The sequence below is a fragment of the Osmia bicornis genome, chromosome 9 (assembly GCF_907164935.1).
Source record: "Osmia bicornis bicornis chromosome 9, iOsmBic2.1, whole genome shotgun sequence".
Taxonomy (NCBI): Eukaryota; Metazoa; Arthropoda; class Insecta; order Hymenoptera; family Megachilidae; genus Osmia; species Osmia bicornis.
The window spans coordinates 5,252,369-5,269,169 of record NC_060224.1 but is presented as its reverse complement, the minus strand read 5'-3'; the positions used below and the strand labels follow the sequence as shown (position 1 = coordinate 5,269,169).

General features: G+C 32.4%; 3 protein-coding genes across 8 annotated transcripts in view; 1 reads left to right on the top strand and 2 right to left on the bottom strand.

Moving 5' to 3' along the window:
- The window catches only part of LOC114883111 (tachykinin-like peptides receptor 99D), a 57,115-nt gene extending 48,659 nt beyond the window's left edge, over nt 1-8,456 (bottom strand). For all 6 annotated transcript variants that reach the window (XM_046287280.1, XM_029200548.2, XM_046287281.1 and 3 more), the window contains exon 1: nt 8,355-8,456. The gene's annotated coding sequence lies outside the window, so the exon portion shown is untranslated. The remainder of the gene's footprint in view (nt 1-8,354) is intronic.
- Nucleotides 1-16,801, top strand: part of LOC114883112 — a 231,755-nt gene that overhangs the window by 44,974 nt on the left and 169,980 nt on the right. Inside the window, exon 3 of the mRNA XM_029200550.2 lies at nt 9,975-10,195. The gene's annotated coding sequence lies outside the window, so the exon portion shown is untranslated. The remainder of the gene's footprint in view (nt 1-9,974; nt 10,196-16,801) is intronic.
- LOC114883110 (sphingosine-1-phosphate lyase) lies at nt 13,127-16,444 on the bottom strand. Its single transcript, XM_029200546.2, has 9 exons — nt 15,987-16,444; nt 15,750-15,894; nt 15,455-15,673; nt 15,171-15,379; nt 14,863-15,099; nt 14,587-14,796; nt 14,267-14,505; nt 13,935-14,202; nt 13,127-13,869 (listed from the first exon to the last, which is right to left on the bottom strand). The coding sequence occupies exons 2-9, from the start codon at nt 15,886-15,888 to the stop codon at nt 13,741-13,743; spliced, it is 1,650 nt and encodes a 549-aa protein (XP_029056379.1). The 5' UTR covers nt 15,889-15,894; nt 15,987-16,444; the 3' UTR covers nt 13,127-13,740.

The window sequence follows — 16,801 nt, the reverse complement described above, 5'->3', positions numbered from 1 at the left end:
AGCCTTCCAATACCCTTCCTTCAAATACCCTTCCAATCAATAATCTTTGTTTATTTATACATAATTTTCAATCCCTCTACAGTAGAATTTGCTTGATTTTTTCAGTTAATAATTAATTGAATTTTATGCAACATTAAATTACATTATTTGTCACCATTGTTTTTTTATATCGATTCTGATATTAACATGTTTCAAGTCAATCGGCTTAAACATCACTAAATTAAATTTTCAAGAAGATTAATTGCGAAAGAGTTGCGATTATACGAAATGCAAAAATTTCTTTGACATTTTTACGACGAATTTCGTCGTTTCTCAAAGCACACGATGAACTTCAAGCATTGTAGGTCGTTTGCATGACAACATAATCCTGTCGTGCCGTGAATTCTCTGGATACTGGGCGCATAGAGCAACAACAAAAAACATTCTTTTCAGTATAAAGGAACCGAGGTCTCTTTGATATTCCAGAGTCTCTTAGGTCATACGCTGCATTTTTTATTCCCTGATAGTCTTCAATCAGATTACCCTTTTTGATACTGTTATTTACACTAAGCCAGAATATTTCACGGATACGTCTGTGTTACGTGTACGTATCAATTTTCTCTCTGATCGCTTCATTTTTCATTTTAGGATGTTTTATTTAACACCATTTTTACTTTAAACGTAGGAACAGGTACTTTAAAAAATTTGTCAAAATACATCTGAAATCGAGATCTATAAGAAAACCTTTTGTATTTTAATTGAAGATTTATTTTTCAAATACCATAGTATTTTCAATTTTTAAATAATTGTTACATTAATAGGTTAATAATATTCATAGTCATTTCCTTTTAATTAAATCAGACTTATGATGAAATCAAGACAAGGAAACGATTAAACCAACATAGCAATTACTACAATGAGATAGGCTTTTATGTTTCCATAAACCGAATGTTTATGAAGGCATTTAAAAGATCATGAGATAGCTACAGTAGAGAATTTATTGAGCGAAAAGTTTAAAGACGGTAATCGATTGAAAAGCTATCGGCCATCTTTTACACTGTATTCTGTACGCTGAACACGATTCGGTGAAATGACAAGAAGAATTATCCGATCTTTGTCCCGACAACCTTTTATCTTTTCGTGACGTTGAGCAATCATCATGTTCGATCGATAAAGCACCACGTTAGAATGCTCGGTTCATCAGAGTTTCTCGATTGAAAGTCATAATCGATAATCAATGAGCCATAAGATTCGAACAGGTTTTCATCAGAAATGTCCCCGAATTCAAGACAGAACCTTCCAATAGTAGCAGATCGAAGGTCTCACGAGGATACTGTATCTGTCTTATCGTGTAATCCTCTTAATGACATCCTGACAAGGACATTAACACGATCACCACCACAGGGGTCACTGGTGATCGCTTTCTCAAATTTAATGTAATCGAAAAATAAATAGAAGAATAGAGAAGGAAAATCTAAAAAATTGATAGCAAACTATGTTATTTGCATTATTAACTCTTGAACAGCCAAGTCAATCGTGATCCAAACTTCAATTAAAATTGGAGCTCTCTCCAGGGTCCGCTATCAGAAAGTTAATACCAAAAAGTTAGAACTAATATTTAACTTAAAAAGTTTGACATGATTTAATGACAGAAAAGTATCACAATGTAGTACTTCTGGTATATCAATTTGAAGCTTAAAGTTTAATGGAAATGACTACATAAATGTTTCATTAATATTCTTAGTACAAAATGGCTGGTTCTTCGTTGAAACAAATAATGGAACAACTCTCCTTAGAAACTGGTACACCTAATCGTAAGTAATTTTCGAAAGATCACCAAAATATGAATTTAAAATGTGCTAAAAACTTTTCTTACACACTAAACTAATAATAAACAGCAAAGTGGAGGTGCACCCTTCAGGAGCTTAAGTGCTGTTAAAAATTAAACAACTCGCCCCATAGTTGGAGAAACTTCAGAAATTGATGCTTAAAGAATGTTAACAAAACTTCTCACTCGCGGCAAGAAAATTTCGAAAGAAAAGCTTTTTAATATATTTCCTTTTTTTTTTTAATTGAAAATGCAAACGAAATGAATTTAAATTTAAAGTACAAAAGTGTAATAAATTTTTTCATGCACTGGTACTCATACACTTTCATGTATTTATAGCTCAAAGGTCAGTTGAAATAAAATTACAAGTCTGGAAGACTTCTAGTAAACGACAAAAATATGTATTTATGAGTTTCTTGAAAATAAAGCTCTCTTGCTACGGTGAGGTCAATTAAAAAAAATGTAAAATGTCATGTAAATTAGAATGCGGTACAAGTTGAAAGGTGGTAATTTAGTATGAGGAAAGAATTTGTAAACCTTTTCGAAAAAATCAATTTCGGACAGTAGAATAACTGAATTGTATTTTCAACATTTAAAAAAAAAATGAGCGTGTTTTTTTTATCAAGTATCTATTATTATCATTGAAATTGTCAGAATCAATTTTCTTCAAAGGGAAGCCTAATGCGATGAACTGTTATTCTGTTATTCCTTCATAAAATCACCTTTTTGCTAGTACAGTTAATTACATCGCACCCTGTTTGACCAGTGATTGAATGGAACGTTCCCTTGGAGTTAATAAACAAACCGGTGAATCAGTGCTATCCTATGTTCATTGACTTTACTGCTCCATTCATTTCGATCTCACGTTTAACCACTTGTATACATTACGTTGTTTACGTGATCCCCGAAAATAGTTTAGCCTGAATTACTATGGCACCTAGTCTATTGAAACAATTCCTGGATAATATCTGAAATCACTATTATCTTTATCCACGGTATAGAATATAATTTTATAACGTGATAATTTCATTTATTATTTTTAATTTGAGTGTGTAGTACAGCACACTATAATTGTAATTAGTCAATTTACTATCCTTCATATTTTAATTTTAATTTTTCTCTTCGTACTCTAAGCATTTAACGTGCTAACAGGCGGTCATATTATTTTGAGAATTTTAGAGATTTTAATTAAAATTCTCAACGCATGAACTAGAAATCTAAAAAATTAATAAAGTATGCCTAATATTAAAAGCATCCTGATTCAAGTTGGTATTCTAACCTTTGGTATTTCCATGAATTAATATTTACTAATTAAAAATTCACTGCTTAAATATTTTAATAATTAAATTATTACTTTGCTCTTGAACATTCTATATAAAAACATGAATTTTCCATTTAATTTGCAATTCTCTTTGCCATGTTCCTTTTATTAACGCTTCACCGTGTAACTGGTGAATAATTTCGCGTCCTCGGATGTTAACGGATATTATGTTGAAATACGAATGCATTTCGATGCACTTTCTATTCATTCAGCCCTGCGACGAGGGTTAAGGTTTTAATTTACATAACATTTATACCGTCTTGGCAAAGAGCTACCATATTTTATGTTCCACCTTAAATCATCGTAACCATAAAAATTATTACCCTATTTTTCAAGATATCGTAACGAATGCAAGCTTCATGTTTAGTCACACAACAGTGCACACGATTGCAGGGGAACACTAAATATTCATTGTCGAGATTGTCCACGTTCTAAGCGTGTTTCACGCGAGCAAAGAAGAATTTATACCAGCGACCATTGTACGCTAAATTAGCTGCTACCAAGAACGTGCATTTACCAGTTGCTCAAAATAACAGAGAACGTTTCTTCTTTTGTCACCAAGCAAAATTTAACAAAGATACATTCGGTAGATTGCTCGTACAGAAAAATATATAATTTATTAATAAAAAAAGATGTGTGCTAATGTAATATAATATCGAGTCGTAGGGTTTAACGCCCTTCTTTTTTTAACCCTTTCATTATTACATTGTGATCAAAATTTTAATGAAACTATTACAAATTAATTATCATTATCCTCTGTACTTTTTCGTAAATACAGCAACAAAATACTGAATAAAAAAGAGATTGGGGTATTTTTAAATCCCAGTGGCTACTACTGCTACCTTTTGCTTACGAGTGACCCATATTCACAGGATTAATGACAAAGCTTTATGTCGTTCTCTGGTAATAACCATCCGATCGTGGATATTTGTTGGGTGCTGGTACGTGATTGCACCAAGTCACCACTTGTTAGTGGAAACGAAGAGGACGTGTATTCCGAAGTTCACGAGCAAGAATTACGAGATAGAACCACTGACTGCGGATATTAGTAGCCATCATTTCCCCTCGAATCGTCGGTCACTTAACCCTTTCGGACTTGATATACGTAACAATGGTGCACATCAATTTTCGTGTTAACCGTGTTGCTGTATTCGAGTCTGTTTCAGTTATTATCAGCATGATTTCCATTTTGACACAAATGTAATAAATTATCGCAACATAGCACTTATGATATATTACCTTAAAACTCAAGGTACGAATTTTTCATTAAGGTGTTTGATATGAAATGACTGGTGTTAATTAAGCAAAAAATTATTTAGAAGATGTTCAATGTACAACAACATGGTAAATGTAGACTTACAAGTAGAGAAAAAATTGTGAATAGAGAAGGCATGAGCCAACAGTGAATAGAATTCTAGATCATTGGAGGAGTCCCACATTTTGGAGGAGCTCCAACGGTTACAAATTGTTCGTGGCTCGTTAAAATTCTTTAAACGAGATGGAACGTGTTTGGGGAAACAGATTTGATGAATACGATGAATATATCAAAATGTTATGCTCGTGAAAACCAGAATTTTCTGCATTTATTATATTATATCATATGAAATTATTAAGAACGATCTGGTTTAATTATGAAGAAATTTATGTATTAAATGAATCGTATATAAATTGTACTAATTAAAACCCAATTTCGACTTAAAAAAAAAATGTTTTTTCTATAAAGGAAAAATGTTTAAACATTCTCATATTTAACACTTTGTATTTATTTTTTTATCTCAGTATGTCTGACTTTGAAATTTTTAAAAGTTTTAAATACTTTCAGTAAAAAATGAACAAAGATTAGGGCGTAAGAATATATTTTAAGATCATACCCAAGTATTGATTTCACCAACTTATAAAATAATGGATACCTTCTAGCTAGTTATCAAATTTAATAAGATACCAGATTCCTTAAATGCAAATTAAAATGTTATATCTTCGGGAAGGTAACATAAAATTCCTAATTTCAATCGAGCAACCTGCTTTCGGAACGAATTGGTAAACTCCAAGTTTATCCCAAAATTCGACGACCAAAATTATGTACACAGATTCCACTTAATCACCACATGCCACAAGCTTTCGAAAATCCTGTAATCGAAAGCTTCATCTCGGCTAATTAATTCCGATAAATGTGATTGCTGGATCGTTTATCATTTATAGCATTTTGATCACAAAATGCCATCAAGTAGCAAAAATTAATGTTCAAATGGCTAAAGCAAATAAATATTCACGTATGGTACTATAAAAAAGAAAAATGTTATATACATACAACTTTGGATATTAATAGATTAATAAACATTATTTTTAATGAAGCTTTAGAATATGATAGTTCCCCTGTCTGTTATTTAATTCTTTGAAGTATGATAGTAATAGAATACATACGACAGGATATTTTTCATACCATCTCGAAAAATTAAAATTAATTAAAGTACTGAGGTTTAAATTTACTTTAATTTAAAAAAACTTTATTTTTCGTTTATCTTGTACCATTTTATATCTCTTTTAATTAAAATAAAATTTACTTCACGACCCTTTTTTGCTTCAAAATTCCGTGCTTCAAAGAGTTAAATGTCAACGATGAGAAATTCGTGAAATTCGATCGCAGTTCCATCAAATTAAACATGTTATTAAATACGATTGTGTAACGGGCCATGCTTCATAATTCGTGAGTGTGATCGTCCAAATTTTCGCTGTCAATTTTCATTATACGATCGACGACGTATCCGGTTTTCCTCGAATGCGTGATTTCCGTCCGCTCGCGCGTGTACCAAAGCTGGTTCAACGCGTTGTATTTATTTCCATAGATTAGCGAGAGGTCGCGGAATACGTCAGCCTGACCCTCCAAGCGATCGTTTAAATGGCCATTAATTTAGTGGACGAGACGTTTTCAAGTGTAAGGTGTCTGCGTAAAAACAGACTTACTTTACATTGGATTTTACCTTTCTAAATCGACGTAAAGATACAGAGTGTAACTTTGTTTTAACATACCAAGAAATACTATTTATAAAAGCTGTGTGACTAGATTATAATTTAGAATATAAAACCTAAGATAATTAATACAAATAATATTTTCATTCATCAAGTAATTACCTTGTGAATTTCTTCTACTAAATGAAGTGTTAAAATATGTGATCCTGATGAGAATCTCCCAGGGGAAGAAATGTTAGATTTTTAAATAAAATATCTAGATTTAGAAATCGGACATTTATTTTTATAAAATTTATCGCTCGAAAAAATAATAATACTTTAGTTAAGAATGTTTTCATCTGCAATAAAATTTATTAGTAGAACATTATGATCCCTCTTCATATCATAGATCTTCTCTAAATAATATTTCTTGATGTTTTTAAAAATAGCAGAAATACTTGAGTGTATTTGAATTTTAGTTCTTTGTAAAGACTACTATATAATTTATATTTATTTTGACTTAGTAAAATTTGTATTTTACTATCAATGTTTGCTATTTCCATGTTACACAGTTTTTATTCACAGTCTGAAAACTAATCCAGTTGAATTCTACAATTCAAGAACCAATTTAACACCGTGTAGAACATCTCGTTTAATGAAATATGGATAGCTGTTCGAGGGAATCACGTTACAACGATTCCAGTAGCGATGAAATTTCGCGATGAGGTTCGATCAGATTTCTCTCTAAATATCAACGATTCAACGCGTAGGATCGCTTAAACGTGTTTTACATCGTTAATTCGCGAACCATTTGCAAACCACCGGGACTGGACGAAAATTTCATTCGTCCCTATTACGGGGAAACGCGTACAATCCGCGATTTAATAGATCGCTTGCGATCACCAGGGAACGCGACTGTCTTCGTTCGTTAAGTTCACGTTTCACCAGATTGCTCCTGATACTTGAAATCGAAATCTGTTGAAAATTCACAAGCTTACCGAAACTGGGCAATTTTGCACCGATTGCTTAATGACTCGAATCCGAACCCTGGAAATACGGATACCACCACGTTAATGATTCTCGGGAAGTTCTCGTTTACGTCCAATTAAATCAAAACGGAAATTCGACGTTTAAGAATTGTTCGATCTAGTATCAATTCGGAAAGTACAGCTTAATTAGTGTTGGATGGAAGTTATTTTGAATAAAGAATAAGGAATGAAAAAGAAAACTTATGTTGTCTAAAAGAAAATTAATTTTTCAGGAAATAAGTTTAAAAATTATTAGGTAATTGCTTAATTACCTAACAATGACTAGTCTTTGAATTTTAACACATCCATACTTTGAATTGTGACATTATTATTATTAAATAGTTAACAATTATTGTTAATTTTATGGAATACTTATATCACTCCTATTCCCATAAAAATATCTTACTTTTAAATTAATTTCTTAGGTACTCTTATAGTAAAGAGTATTCTCATCGCTCTTATAGGAAATCAACGGTATATAAAAGATTCGAAGTTGAATTTAAATAAATCTAAAGAAAGAGACATTCAAGTTTCAAGTTATACAAGAATTTTTCTTCAATTTTCTTCATGAACAGTTTCCTATTATTCTAAAAATTCTGAATCAACGAACCTATGCAAATTCCGCGTACAATTTTCCGCTAAAAGTCAACTTTAAATTCGACGTATCTCGTTGATTTCGAGAACGTATCTCAGCGATTTTTCGTTACGACGACGTGTCGTCACGTTTCAATTTCACAAGCGCTTTGGTTTCAAGTGCAATTCAACGATCTCGTTTATCTCCGAGCTTTGTATTCATTGTTTCTGTAATGCCGCGAGTCTCAGACCTCCTTTCATACTACTTTTCCCGGAGAATTTTCAAACGGAACACACTTCAACTATGAGCCGTCGATTTATCAAGTGGATCTATCTGATCAAACTCCTGGTCCCAATATCCCAGTTGAAATTCCGGGGATGTAGATGAGGAAAACGCGGGATCTAATGGTCCGTGAAACAGCAAAGAATATCCGTGCTCGTAAATTCAACGCGATTCGTTTATCGGTGCCGTTGGAAGCTCGATACTCCCATAAAACAGCAAAGTGCAGCTTCGAAACCGAGTCACCATAGACGTGGTCGTTAATGGACGTTAATGCTGAACTATTTTTGCCAATGGCAACTTTCTGCGCTCTTATGTATCCGTTCAACCCTTCAATTTCTTTTTTTTTTTTTTTCAAAATCTTTCATTGCGAAAGAGAATTTGTTATGAAAGACTCACCGACATGAGAGACGATTTGCACTGGTTCCTTTTACAAAAAATATCACCTTTCGTTCGGAATAATTTCCACGAGGATTCGAGGGTTGCGCGATCGGTACGGGACGCGCGCCTCCACGAGACTGGCCGCCGTCTCGCGGAATCCGCGTCGCGACGCTCGAGCGCAGAACGCGCGTACTCGAGACGCCGAACCGTGCTGGCCTATCCGAGAAGACACGGCACGGAGTTTCGTTACATGGGCCACACACGACCACCCTGTAAAAAGCATTACATTCCCCTGTCCAAAACTGTTTCTTTTACCTCTTCTCGATTACACCGGCTCTTTATTTTTGTATCCATAGATACAAGACGGGATCGTCTTTGAATCTAACGCGGAGACGGAGGGCGTTTTCTAAGCGGAGATAGATCAAAGCTTTGTTGCTGATCTTGTTATGATTCGTTTCATACAGCATGTCCGGGTTTCTTGAATTGAAAGAGGAGAGGATTGCTTGATTTGAAGGGAGGAATGTAACGTTAAGGTCGAAGGTTTTGGGGAAATTTTTGTCTTTGAATGATGGACGTTCATTTTTATCCACACGTGTGGGTTTGAAAGCTGAATTGAGTATAAAGTTTGAAAAATATTTCTGTATACTTATAAATATTTCAAAGGGAGTGCTGATGTTTCTTCGTCATTTCATTATTTATAGCGTTGTGTAATGATATTTTTCAAAAATAACATGTAATTCAGGTTCTTACCTAACGTCTACAATAAATTAGTATTTTAAAAATGATTTTTTATTACTCTAAAAGAAAAATAACAAAGGGTTGCAACTGATGAAATTGCCATGATTACACAGTGTGTACTCTTTCTTTAGATACAATTATTACAAAAAAATATTGGTATCAATGTTTCGATTGTTTAAAAGAAAAATATTATTCTTCAAGCTTGGATACAAATTCACGTGTCGCTTTTATGGATAAAATTTCATGTTTAATATAAAACGCTTTTTCGTTTCATTTTCATCAAAGTGGATTTGTTTTATGAAATTGATTATTGATTTGAGAATGCATGCATAAAGGCAATTAAATTTATTTACTTCTATGATGGAAATCAAGTACCACGTTATTCCTGAATTTTTTATTTATTTAATTAACATTGAATATCTTACAGCAAATATTGAAACAATAAATAAAAAGAGAAATATCACTGTAGTATTTTTTATATATAAATGTTAATATTAAAAATAAATAATCTTAATTTTTAAATAAATTACCAAACTAAGTATGGATATACAGTTATGTAAGCTTCGATAATCAGACTTAAGATAATGTTAATTTGACTGCAAAATTACATCCAGCAAAACTCATAATTCTTATTATTGAGAAAACAGAATATTCTACAACAGCCTGTTGCAAACTTTTTTAATAACGAAGCATTCTCCTTCTCGCGATATATATTTGCGGAATTTTTAAAATGCATTTGAAAAAGGTCAAGATTAATCGTATTTTAATAGAAATGATGTTACTGTAGGTTTCAATCATAATTTTATTTATCTTGCTTCATTTTCTTGTCAACTATGATTCCGCACAAACCCTGTTCTGAATAACAACATTATATGTAACCTTGTTCTTTTTCTGTTACAGGGCAGCAGGTGCAATAAATCACGTCAAAGGATGCTTTGATACAATTAAAATTAAAAAACATCTAGTACGTGTAAAGCAAACAGAAGACACGAAACGAGGATGCAACGTGTTCAGATTTCAGAAACATATCGGATAAAATGGTAACCACGTGAAAGTAATGGCCATCTTGGATGACTTGATGCTAGCAGTGATTTCGAGCAGTCTGTACCAAGTAGTAAAACGTACGTATTGTATTTATTGATCTATTATCTAATAGAAACAATGGAAGCGGTGATACACGTATCACTGTCTCGTGAATCTGTTTACGAGCACAGATATGGTTTATCTTTGTCTTACTAAATCAATCAAAAATATTATTTTTATTTCTGATTCTATTTTTGCAATTCTACATAATGAATTCTACAAAGTATTGGAAAAATATTAGAAAATATTTTACAATATTCTCTATAAAGTAACATATCTTTTTTCTGGATAATTATTCTTCAATAATTAAAAATTTTGCACATGAATTGAAAATTTCATGGTACCACTCAAATTTCACAACTTAAAGCAGTAAGCTGTTATTTTTCACGTCAAGAAAATAGATTTATAAAGAAAGAATTACCATGCGTGTGGTTTCATTCGAGACTGTGACTCATTATTATCATATTATTGGCGTGAATATCAAACGAAAACCAGATGTAGGGGGTGGCATGATTAATGGAAGCAATTAATTTCCAATGAATCAATTTGAGGGGATGTTAAAAGTTCACTAATTAATATCGCTCTTATACGTTATAACGAGTCGATGCTCCCTACTTTACTGTCGTATGAACGAGGTGTGAATCATTGAAATTTCACTTTCATCTAGACCATATTACGACTCCCATTAATTGGATATTAATTGGCTGTTTCAAATATTTGATATTACCGTTTGATACCATTTAATAATGTTAATTCTATTTGATTCATTCTATTTGACGAGTTAATGATAATTTATTTGATGAAACGATAATTGCGATATCAGATACACATTTTGAAGATATAATTCTTAGTTCATTTATCATGATGGAGAAATAATTCCTTTTTTTTTTAAACAACAGAAGATAAAATGAATTAATCAAAAACAGATACCAAAATGATCCAAAAAATTAACAAAACAGTGAGTACTTATTTCTTCATCTAAAATAGACGATACTCAAAATAATAAATATTAAAACAAAATTAAGTAAATTACATAGCACAATTCACAGTAATTTATGAATATAATGAATTCGTGTTAAGCACGTTGACTTAGAGTCTTAAAGCTTTCATAGCTCCATTTGTCACTCTTAATGCTTCCTGGTGTAAACCGTGTCCAAAGGGAAACGTTGGAAATTTTTTAATAAAAATAAGTGCTATTTCACAGAATTTTTATGGGGAGATCTAAAGAGGGTTACATCCCCGGGTCCCACTTTGCACGGGGTCCCGTTACAAGCCTTCGATTAAATTATATTTTAAATGTTTCAAAATTCTATCGCGCTGACCAATATTTCTTTCTTCTTCCATTCTATATAAAATTTTTCTCTGAACTTAATTCGAATGGATTTCATTTCTATCCACGTGAACGACACCGCCGACAATTCACGTCCACAACATCCTTTTCCTTCAAAATAATTAGCTTAATCGAAAGGTCATACGTGACAGGAAAACTCGTTGGGGAGATAATGTTGAATCAACAGACGAATCTCTCGTCTTCTAGCCGGATGGCACGATTATAATGATCACCGAATTGGCAGGAGGTATTTCCAATCAGAAATTATCATACCTAGGACTGGTCGATACGTTATAATCGGAATATTTTCAATTACTTGTGCATACAACCGTGGTTGCAATTCTCGTTCTGCTGTTTGTGAATGTTTGTAATTTGTGTTGTATCGAAACTATCTAATTCACAAAACAATACTGGAAACTTTAATATTTGACAGTAGAATTGCAGTGAATTATATACAATTTAGAATCATTTAAAGTTAACGATATCATTTGTAAAGAATGATGGTTGTCTTCTGTTCAGTGGAAAGAATATTCTTCAAAAATAGATATTTTCGTAATCATGGTCCACATTCGTTAACAGCTTTTGTGTCCGTAACGGCCAATTAATTTCAGTTCCACAACGGATAATTTAAGCGGACTAGATTCTGCTGCTGAAAACGGGAACAGGCCAGTGACATTGCTAACTGTCGTTGCTTTTGAATTTTTGCCCAGTGTTTAAGAAACTGGCTTTGTTCCAGGATAATCGTTCACGATAGTGGCGATAGTGGTTCCTTGGTGTCACCGAAATATTGCACATCCTTCGGGGTTTTCGCAAACGTGTTCGTGCGATGACCGGCTATTCGTAACCGGTCAAACACTGTTTGCCACTCTGTGCCCCCTTTAATTTACGTATGCCATACTTCCGTGCAAAACTGTGCCAAAGCAGTTTTCGTCCTTTCCAGACACGCGATTTGTCGTTTGCCATTAATTCAAAAATCGTTCGACAAAAGCTCGAGTTTACTATATCTGAAACTCGCAAAATGATTCTGTTCGAAGGATTCACAGAAGGGTCGAAAGAAGGGTCGACGAGTAAAAACGTCGGTGATATTCAGAAGATCGTGTTGGTATTTGCCCTCATAACTATAGTTCCTCGAGCTCGATAAAATTGTCTTCATACCAAAGCATATATTAATATCCTTCATCAACGAACGTGACATGGCAACTTGCCTGTCCACCTTTTCCAATTTTTGTCAACCACGTGTCCCATCAGTTAGTTTATAAATTTCGTAACATACTTGTTAAATGTGTTAAAAAATTTATTAGTAATTAAATGCATTTGATCCGAAGTATATTTGGTCAATCCTCAGGAAATTTTGATGACCAAGAGTTTCTTTAGTATTTCATTATTAAAATTTTAGTTATTACTATCATTTGTCTTTAAGATTCTCTGGTATATTGAATAAAACATAGTTATGATATTTTATAGAAATTTTGTACTTACGTGTATTAGATGGTTAATTTTACACTTCACAAGTATTCAAGTAGATTTGATATACATTATAAACATCGTAGATTTTTGGAAGGATATAAAAATAATTGTTTTATTTCTTTCGAATCATTTATTTCAAATGGTCAAATATATGGCAAGGAAATATACATTATTATTATTAGTAATAATTTATATCCATCATTTTTGTTACAACATTTTTAGTTCACAACGTTAGAATAAACATGAGAAACAAAACGTATAAAATACAATAAATATTTCTATTTAAATTGTACTTGTTTTGTAAGGTATATTGCCACAGACTGTTCATATGTATATGTATGCTAGAAAACTATTATGGAATGCGACTGTTTTTTTATCTGCTAGCTATTTCCATATTTTATTGCAAAAATACTGTTAAAAAAGGTATCGCCTTAAAACAAAGTTTTGTACTTCAAAATTGCCTGTATAAATAGTTAAAAATTCTATGGTATAGTATCGAAGCCTACTTTGCTCGATACCGTACAAACATTTCATTCACATTTCGTTTGATAAATATACAGAGAAAATATATTTAGACTAATATTTATGAACGATCACACCATGTTATACTCATTTTGATTTTATACACATTGTTTGAGCAACTGAGGCATATTAGATCTCGAAATATTATGACACTGACTAAACTTTCTATTTAAACTTACAATATAAAATTATAGTACAAAATTCATAGAATTAATTCTTGCTCATCAATGTTTTGAGCAATAATGAATATCGTAATTAATTTAATTACTTCGGACCGTTACTAATTGCGGTATGATTAGTAGGTGTAAAATACATCGAATCTAAAAAGGATTTTGCAAAATCACCAACGATGCTTCTATCTGGTATACTTTGACTCATTCCATAAATTGCAAGCTGAAAAATCGTTCATATTATATTTGTGTGAGGTTTATAACAATGCACTAATTAGTTATATTTACCGTTCCTTCAACTGGTGTTTGTGGATTTTTTAAAATTAAACGTAATTCAGTTTCAACATCATCTAAAAATTGGTCAGCTACACCAGGTTGCGTGTGAACATAAGTAACACAAAGATGTATACCGGAAGGAAACTGAAGAGTATTTAAACTCCATCCTTTCGCATTAAGACCTTCCGAAAGCTTGTAAATATGAAAAACATTCGATCCCATTGCAATAACTGAGGTAGCTGGTGTACCGAAAATAAATATTCCATCTAATTTTCTTAATCTGAAACGAACAATAAATACATGTACCAAGTAATTCAATGAAATGAACCATATGTGGTATATACCTATTCTCGATATATTTAGTAGTGTCTACAATTTTCTTTGTAGCTTCTAAATATCCATTGTGACCAAAATACATTAATGCAGCCCAGCATGATGCTATGATACCACCAGCTCTTGAACCACTTACAGTTGGAGAACCATAGATACCACCAGGCCAATCAGTTGTTATAGTATATTGATAATGTCTCAATTTTTTATTCCTATAAAGAATAATTGAAGAACCTTTTGGAGCATATGCATACTAAAAGAAACAAAGTACATTTTACATAGACAGATGTATATGTATATTGGATGTATGGGGCTTTTGGGGTTATTTATATACCTTGTGAGTATCAGCAGAGATACTAGTTACTCCAGGTAGTTTAAAATCAAATGGTGGTACATTAAAACCTGCTTCTGACATGAAGCAAATTAAAAATCCACCAAGACAGGCATCAACATGAACTGGAATATTGTATTTTTCTCCTAGCTTAGAAATTGCTTCAATATTATCCATTGTTCCATACGGAAAGTTTGGTGTTGATCCTACTAACTATTAGTGGTACAGCATTAATATTGAATGTATTAATTTATTAGCCGAATACATATATTTTATTACCATTATTGTATTTCTGGTAATAGCTCTTTTCATAGATTTAATACAGGCAGTATAACTATGTGGATTTACAGGTATTACACGCGTTCTAATTTTTAAGTACTGAGCAGCCTTATCAAAAGCAGAATGTGCAGTTGTAGGCATTATCATTTCTGGATACTTAATACCTTTTACCTGCCTTGCATAGTCTCTATATGTTTTGCATGCTAACAAAATTGATTCTGTACCACCGCTGGTCATCTGAAACAAATCTCATTAAATTTCCGATTATTTGAAGTGTTTTACAACTCTTAAAGATGAATATAATTTACTGTGCCACAAGATTCTTCATCGCCGTTAAATAAATTACAAGCCATTCGAACAACTTCAGCTTCCATTTTGCATATGCCAGGGAAGACATCAGGATGTAAGGGATTTGTGTAGGATGCAATACTATAAATATCTCCCATTAAGTGTAGAAGATCAGTATCAATTCTATATACAGTTCCAGATACTTTACCACTTTGCCAGTCATAATCACCTAAATAATAATAATATATTCATGTATATTACAATGTTATAGGTTAATATTGATTTATATATTTGTTCCTTTTACCTAACTTAACATATTGTGTTACTTTTTCTAATATTTCCTTTGAATTTAAACTCTTAATGGGAAGTCTTACAACAAATGGAGGAGCATCTTTTGTTCTTTCTAATGCTTGTTGTTCAAATGTTTGATTAATATCATTTAATTCCTTATCAATTCTCTCTCTAATAGCTGGTATATAACTCATTAAACTAAACATCTGTTTCTTTGCTCGTTCTACAAGAGCTGTAACACAAAGTAGAAAAATTTAATTCATTCTAAGATGTTTATAGCATAAGTTCATGTCACAAATGACTCATACTTTCATCTTGGAAGACAAAATTCCATAACCATACAGAGGTGAGGACAGTTGTACTTGTTATAGTTACTATTTGCCATGGTTCCTTGCCTTGGAAGTAACTATTTATAAACTCTTTTAGTCCACTCACTGGAGTACACATGTTTATCTGTAAAAATATTTTGTTATATACATGTACCATATAATTTGGACTTTCTCTCTATGGTACAAATTTGATTCTGAAATGTGATTGATACATACTTCAATGTTATTACTGTACTCAGCATATAACAGGTGCTATGTTATCTTTTCCTCTCTTTCTCTCTTACATATACATGCAACTTCTAGTCTTGCTTTCTATTTTGTTCTTTATATTTCACTTTCTTATTCTCCTTTGCATAGCTCTGTGGCATTAATCTGTTTTCAAACTCACTCTACTCAGGTTTAGTGTGTACTATTGTACTTTACTTTTGATATATTTTATCAAAATACTTATCTTATCAGTTCACATACATAGGTCATATAAAGTATATGCATATGTCACATATTTTGGGTAAATGCTTATATCATTGAGTGAGTATTAAAATTTTTAGACCACGCATCAGAGAAACATATGCAAAGGTTTAGGAGGAAATGATAAATAAGTAACAATGAATTTAAAAATAAGAAGTAACCACAAGCAAGGTACAAGACAGACTAAGTCTCATACAATTTGGAGGCCTTTAAAACCCCTTTACCATTTCTGTATCATATTCTACTATATCGGTTAAGAGTGGAATTTCATCATAGTGTTACGGGTGGAAAGAATTAAAACTCTCTTTGAGAGTAAAAATAGTAAGGAAGCTACATAGCCCACAGATCATGGGAGAAAAATTTACATTCCATAATAGGTCTATTTTATATTTAGGTTGTCCTGAAATCATCGTATTTTGGATTGGGATAGAAGCTGTTTACATTTACTGTCCCGTGTATAAGTTCCGTGTTACCCTATGCCGATGTTATTGGTGGCGCCATTACCGGTTTAGTTTGTTTCTGTTTCGCGCAGTTCTCGCTTCAGTCGCACGCGGTACGGACGT

Excerpts from the sequence above, each read along its gene's own strand:
- LOC114883110 (XM_029200546.2), bottom strand. The coding sequence starts at position 15,888 with ATGTGTACTCCAGTGAGTGGACTAAAAGAGTTTATAAATAGTTACTTC. Across the intron at positions 15,100-15,170 it reads ATGAAGAATCTTGTGGCACA|ATGACCAGCGGTGGTACAGA; the intron begins GTAAATTATATT and ends GATTTGTTTCAG. Across the intron at positions 13,870-13,934 it reads AAACACCAGTTGAAGGAACG|CTTGCAATTTATGGAATGAG; the intron begins GTAAATATAACT and ends ACGATTTTTCAG.